Source organism: Nicotiana sylvestris, chromosome 6 (assembly GCF_000393655.2).
Source record: "Nicotiana sylvestris chromosome 6, ASM39365v2, whole genome shotgun sequence".
Lineage (NCBI taxonomy): Eukaryota > Viridiplantae > Streptophyta > Magnoliopsida > Solanales > Solanaceae > Nicotiana > Nicotiana sylvestris.
The window spans coordinates 87,908,151-87,915,224 of NC_091062.1; the positions used below are offsets into that span (position 1 = coordinate 87,908,151).

Consider the following 7,074-nt stretch of genomic DNA (forward strand, 5'->3'; position numbering starts at 1 on the left):
AAAAAGACACAAGCAGTTAAACAACATAAAGAAGTCTAGCCGAGCTAACTCATGCCACATATGTGCACATAACATGATAGAGAAGAGAATCATAAAATACAAGCAATGAGACAATAAAAGAGGATAGATTTTATATAGATAAAAATATATGCCGTTGCTTAAAAAGCAAAGGCAAAATTAGACTGTTAAAGACGGGAGCAGTACTGTTACATCCTAACCACATCAAAAAAAGAAACAAAACATCTGCCACAAAAAAATTTAAAAGAACATTCCAGAAACTGGTCATTGAAGGGGTACTTAGGGGGTACTAGGAGAAGAGGGCTTGGAGGCTGCAACAACAGTTTGGAGAACTAGGTCTATTCAGACACTGGCCGACTTTTGCTCATTGAGCAGTTCTGCTTTCAGGTTCTCCACTTGTACCCTGAGATCAATATTCTCTTTAGTCAAACGAGCTACTTCATCATTTGACACCGGAACCCCTTGGGCTTGCTGACCTTCCATGATAGCATTCCTAGCCTTCAACCGACGGATCTCCTCAGTTGCACTATTTTGAGCATTAATGAGTTGTGAGATGGTTGATGTACTACCTACCCCCCAATTCTTTTCTATGCACTCGCATTCTTCCAATGTTGTCTGTGAGAAAGTTTGCTTCTTAGTTCCTACCTTGCCTTGCCCCAGCGGCACCTCAAAGAACTTAAACACTTGCGTAAGCAGAAACCCGTATGGAAGGCCATGATTAACATCCTTGAAGGTTGCTACTTTTTGCATGTGTTCGATCATAATAGCATGCAGGCCGACAGGAGTATAGCTATCCAGTTTCTCCATCAAAAACATGTCAGACTTAAGGGTCATGGACCTCCTCTCATCACAAGGCAATAGAACTTTGTTTACCAATTCGAAGAGCAATTGATAAACAAAGAGTAATGCCTTCTTGTGTATCTGGTCCCCCTTTTGGTTCACATTGTCCTTTACCACAACATTCCAGAAATTATACTGACACGCATCCTTCACACTAGACTCACCAGCTGTAGGGACTTTAAGAATGTCCCCAAGCAAACCTACATCGAACACGATATCTATTCCATTCACCAAAGCGCAAACATGGTCAGTCTCAATGGGAAAGAGGGTAGCAAAGAAGCTTTGAACCTCATTCTCATACACCTTAGGTGCATCTATTTGGAGTAGATGCCCCCATCGTTGAAACTCAACCATCTCAAGAACTTGTCGCATACCAGCCATCTCAGAGATTGCTGGGTCAAACGTACGACCCAACAGAACCTTTTGGTGCCTTAGCCGTTCTGAAACAGAACTGCCTTCACTCCTCAGCCTTTTCATAGAACCAGGTTCCTGAACAGTTTCAGTCTTTCGTTTGCCAGACTTCCCACCATTTGATTTCTCTTTTCCCTTAGACTTGACTAACATATCCTCATCAGAATTTGAGGGCTCACTCACAACATCCTTCAACTTGGAACTGGGGGTTGAAACTCTTTCTACTGAAACAGGCTGCTTCTTTTTCTGGGACCGTCTCACCAAGGAACCAGATTCCTCTTCCACTTCTACCATAGGGACAACTTTATCACATACTGGCACATTATCTTTCACCAACCTCCTCCTTTACTTCTTACTACTTTTTCTGCTCTTCTGAAGGGCAGAGTCGTAGACCACCTTAGCTTGCAACCTAGTAGTAGGTCGCTTGGTGGAAGACTCAGGAGCGAACACCACCCCTTGCTTGACTATGAACGCATCAAGAGCCAGGTTGTCTAAATCCTCCTCATCGCTGGAACTCATCTCAGGTGCTTGAATGTCCAAAGACGCAATAGCAAATGTAGGAGCAGAACTTTCCTGGGAATGAGAACCCCGACCTGGGTCCTCGGGAGAGGGGTCAGGTTCCACATGTGAGGGCCCAGTAGTTTATGCTAATGCAGCGCCCTCAACAGTCACTATGGCTCCTTCTTCCCCCACACCATGTACCTCGTTTCTCTGAGAAATTATCTCATGCAGGACACCGTCAGCAGATACCACAAAGATGGTTACAACATTTTCTTCCTCAATCGGTGCCACTGCCTTTACGGAATCTGCAGCATCAATGGCGGAACCCTCTGCGACCTCAGGGCTTTGACCTTGTTCTCCACTTGTTCTTTGATTAGTGGGAACCTCAGAAGATAGATAGGACGGATCAACAATTTTAAGGGTTTCTGAAATGGAGAGAGACGGGAAATCTGGGGGAGGTGTGATTTCAGCGGGAAGAGTAAGAGTGGTTATAGAAGACTCAGTGGGGACGGAGGACTCCATAGGTTTATCAGTATCAGTGATGATGAGGTAGGGGGTCAGAGTTTGTATCAGCCATTGAAAAGATGAAGTGAAGGTACTTTGGGAAGTTCTAATGGAGGACTTATGGTTTGTGGAGAACGGATGAGGGTTTTTATTAAGAATGGATAATTATGAAGAGAGAGATAGGGACCAGTTCTAAAACAACGGTTGTGCATGGAGAAGTGCAACGATTCAGAGGGAGATGGAATGATTTGAAGTGAAGAGACGTGATAGCAGGGCCTGAAAAGGTGGATGACATGGCAGTTGAGTTTTTTTACCCTTTTAAGACGTGTATTAAGGAATGCACATAACTACTAACCTTTGATGCAAGAACGAGGTCCTTGACCTATTATTTGAAAGTATTAATCCTTTTTTATCATCCATGCACTGCATCTACAACTTCTATACTCATCATGCGTGTTTACCTGCAATGGTATTGAAGTGAGTTAGACTTGGCCAGAAAATACTTTAGCTAGTTTTACCTGAAGGTGATTTTCATAGCCAAATGATGAGGAATTAGGTTCTCAATTGGGCTTCAAAAGCCCCAACTTCACCCTATTTCTTTCAAAATGTTCCCTACTTAATGCTTTGGTGAAGATATCTTCAATTTGGTCTTCTGTGTTGCAGAACTTCATGCAGATCAACCTTTTCTCCACATTGTCCCTCAGAAAATGATGCCTCACATCAATATGCTTGGTCATTTTGTGTTGAATTGGATTCTTGGCCATGTTGAGTGCACTGGTGTTATCACATAGAAGGGTAACACTCTCAATAAGTACCCCAAAATACTCCTGTTGCAGCTTAATCCATAGAAGTTGAGCACAGCAAGAAGCTGCAGCTACATATTCTGCTTCAGCTGTTGAAAGCGCCACTGAGTTTTGCTTCCTTGTGCCCCAAGAGATGAGACATGAACCTAGGAAGTGAGCCATTCTGGAAGTACCTTTCCTGTCCACAAGATAACCTGCATAGTCTGCATCAGCATATCCGATGAGATTAAAACTTTCACCTGATGGATAATAAAGGATCAAGTCCTGTGTTCCTTTAAGGTATCTCAGAATTCTTTTGGCAACCTTCAAATGAGATTCCTTGGGATTTGAAACCTTGTACATAGCCCCACACTGAAGACAATATCAGGTCTGTTGGCAGTGAGATAGAGAAGAGACCCAATAATGCCTCTATACATGGTTTGATTCACAGGGCATCTAGTTTCATCCATGTCCAGTCGAGTGGTCGAGCAATGGGAGTGTCTATCACCTTTGATGCTTCCATGTCAAACCTCTTCAAGAGCTCCCTGATGTATTTTGCTGACAAATAAATGTACCCTTTGAGGACTGTTTTACTGAAGGCCCAAGAAGAAGTTTAGTTCCCCCATCATGCTCATTTCAAATTTACTTCCCATGAGTTTTGCAAATTCTTCACACAGAGAATCAGCTGTTGCCCCAAAAATGATATCATCAACATAGACCTTAACAATGAGCAAGTTCCTTCCCTGTTTCTTTAGGAACAAGGTGTTGTCAATTTTTCCTCTTTTAAAACCATTTTCTAAGAGGAACTTTGACAGCCTTTCATACCAAGCTCGAGGAGCCTGCTTCAACCCATACAATGCTTTGTCCAGTTTAAACACATATTCAGGATGTTCATGACATTCAAACCCTGGAGGTTGCTTCACATAGACTTCTTCCTTAAGAAGTCCATTCAGAAATGCACTTTTGACAACCATTTGGAACAAGGTGAATTCCATATGAGATGCAAAAGCGATTAAAATTCTAATAGCTTCCATGCGAACGACCGGAGCAAACGTTTCATCATAATCAATCCCTTCCTCCTGATTGTAGCCTTGAACCACTAGCCTGGCCTTGTTCCGTATGATGTTTCCATGTTCATCAAGTTTGTTCCTGAATACCCACCTGGTTCCTATGATGGTTCTATCAGAGGGTCTAGGTACTAGGTGCCAGACATTGTTCCTTTTAAACTGATGTAACTCATCTTGCATGGTTGTAATCCAATCTGTATCTTTTAGGGCTTCCTTGATATTATTGGGTTCTATTTGGGAGAGAAAGGCTGAGAAGGCAAGTGAATTTCTGGCTTTTAACCTGGTTTGTACTCCAAAATCTAGAAGGGTAATATGTTGTCGAGAGGATGAGAGCTTTTGCGTTTTCAGTTAGACATATGAGGTTCATTTGTAGAGGATGTGGGTATATTTAACTGGTTTTCTTGTATTCTTCTCTCAGGTACTAGTGGAGTACCCTGAACTGCATCAACCACTCTTTCTTCAGCTTCAGTGGTTGTAATTGAGGTACCTGGTTCCATTGAAGAAGAGGCAGTATTGTCCTCACTCGGCTCTTTTACTTGTCCCATCTGTGAGCATGTGATTTTTGCCCCATACAAAACACTCCTATAAAACCACAAGAAAAAATAGATTTTTGTTGATTATTGGCCATTTTAGGAATTTCCGTAGAATTTTCTGAATTATTTGCATTTTTCTGTGCATTTTTAATTTATTTAAATCATGAAAAAAAATATACCAAAATATTATACATTGTATTTAGGACTTTTTTTTTACATTTTTTAGGATTAATCAGTAATTATTTGTTTTATAAAAATTTAAAAATCACAAAAATAGCTCATTTTACATTGTTTATCTTTTAATTCTTAGTTTATTGTTTTTCTTTTTTAATCTAGAGTTAAGTGATGTTTACAATTTTTATAATTAATTAATTAGTTTAATTTCACATTTTTAGGTAATTTAGGATTTTTAATTAAAAAAAGAGAAAGAAAAGGGAAAAAGGAAGAAAAGAATAGAATTTGAAAATAAAAAGAGGGTATTAATTTTCCGGAATTGGGTCTCCAAACCAGCCCAAATTTTGTCCGAAATCCGGCCAAATCCACCCCAAAACCTAAGCCCAATACCAACTAACCCGGTCTAGTTCTTCTTAGTCCCCAAACGACCCCGTTTTGGTCACGCCTTATCACAACCGTTGGATCTCATCAATCCAACGGCCCGAAACTGACTGAGCTTTACCTTATAACTGTTCGAACCGAAGTCAACCTACCCCCAAAACCCAAATCACTCCATTTCTTCTGTCTCTCACCTTCACTCTAAAAACCCTAGCCGCCTCACAATCCCACGCCGCCTCCACCGTGAACCACCACCGAAAATTGCCTCACGGCGGTTCCGGTGGTCAAATCAGTCCCACAATGATACCACGAACTCCCCTGCATCTCCCCATTCCAAATCTTCACTTTACTTCCTTCGGTCAAGCCTGGTCCGTTCGAATCTTAAATCGAAAATTCGGCCAAAACTTCAACCGTTCCAAATCACTTCAAACTTACACCTTATGGCCTTTACCCCTCTCTAAGCCCCAAACCACCATTAACCCCTTTTGAATCAGCCTTGGGTTCCTCGAATTTCAAATCTCTTGATTCCAGAAGAACCCTAATTTTCTTTCTTCTCTTTTTGGGGCTGTATTTGGTCGAATGGACTTAAAACCTCCATTAATCGATTGTTCTTGTTAAGAACAATCGATTAATGTTGGTCAAAGTCCATATTACACTTCAACAGGTCAGACAAGCTTGTGTTTTGATCTAGTGTTCTTAAATTAAAACATGGTAAATCCCTTCTTCTTTTCTTTTCATTGTTTTAATTTATTTTTTGTTTCCTCTCTACATGACTGAGTGTTTTTGTTTTAACAACATAATTTTAGGTTTTCTTTTAGTTTCAGATTTTTTTCTTGTTTAATTCATCTTTGTTCAAAGCATGTTAGGTAATAGCATAGGTTTAGGTTTAATTAGGTTTAATTGTTAGCTTTCATGGCCAGATCCTATTCGATTCTTTGACTGTTACCACTTCTGCTATCAATATTCATTTAAGTTCAGGCTCACTTAGGATTTCATTTGCTTTGTAGTGTTTTTATGTTCATAGCTGCGTGTTCATCTGATTTTTAGTTTTGATTAGTTGTTAATAAAGTAATTGGTTAAGTTTCTATGCCTAAATTACATGAGTTAAGTCTGAATAGGGTTTTAATAAACTAGTTGCCTTGATTATGTTTTAATTGAATGTTCCTGTTGCTAGTTTTAACATTAGATTTTGGTGTTTGATTGGCTAGCCTGTTAATCTGTATGCAGAATTAGTTTAGATTCTAGGATTTTCTTTATGATTGATGTAGTTAGCTAGGAAGAACAGTCCTAATAATATATTAGGCTGATTCAAATTCAAATGACAGTAGTTTTTTCTAACTTTCCACTATTCTATTAACATCTGATGCATATTTTGTTTTGTTTCAAGTTGTTTGCCCTGATGTGAAAATCAGTAAAACTTTAGGGACTCATTTGGACTAGAAAAGTTTAGGTAGAACCTGAAATAAGTAGCAATCTAAGGGTTAAAAAGGGGTTTCTACTTGGGCTGAAAATCAGATATTTCTAGGAAAATGTACAACTGTCCTAGCTGTTTAAAAAATATGCTGAAAATGGGACAACTGTACCAAGGGCTGTTAAAAAGGACTGTACTATTATTCCTTCGGATAAGGAATATGCTAAAAGATGCCCTCCCCATAGGCAATATATAGCTTCTATCTTTCTGAAAAAGGGATATGCATACACACTCAGTACCTTTTCTTTGTAGAAAAAATTTCTTCCTTTTCTCAATTTCAGACTTAAGGAAATCTTAGAAAAACTTAAAAAAAAAGAAGGAATATTCCTGCTGTTAACAAGATGAAAATGAGTTGAAAAGAAGAATCGTCTTAGGCTTTGTTGAAATTTCTGATT

At 39.5% G+C, this 7,074-nt stretch overlaps 1 protein-coding gene across 1 annotated transcript; it reads right to left on the reverse strand.

Moving 5' to 3' along the window:
* Positions 1 to 360: 360 nt before the first annotated feature.
* Positions 361 to 1,563, reverse strand: LOC138870901 (uncharacterized). The gene has a single exon (XM_070148741.1). It carries the CDS (start codon positions 1,561 to 1,563, stop codon positions 361 to 363), a length of 1,203 nt encoding a protein of 400 aa, XP_070004842.1.
* Positions 1,564 to 7,074: the final 5,511 nt, after the last annotated feature.

Bases quoted from the DNA above. Each gene is read 5' to 3' on its own strand.
- LOC138870901 (XM_070148741.1), bottom strand. From the start codon at position 1,563: ATGGTAGAAGTGGAAGAGGAATCTGGTTCCTTGGTGAGACGGTCCCAG.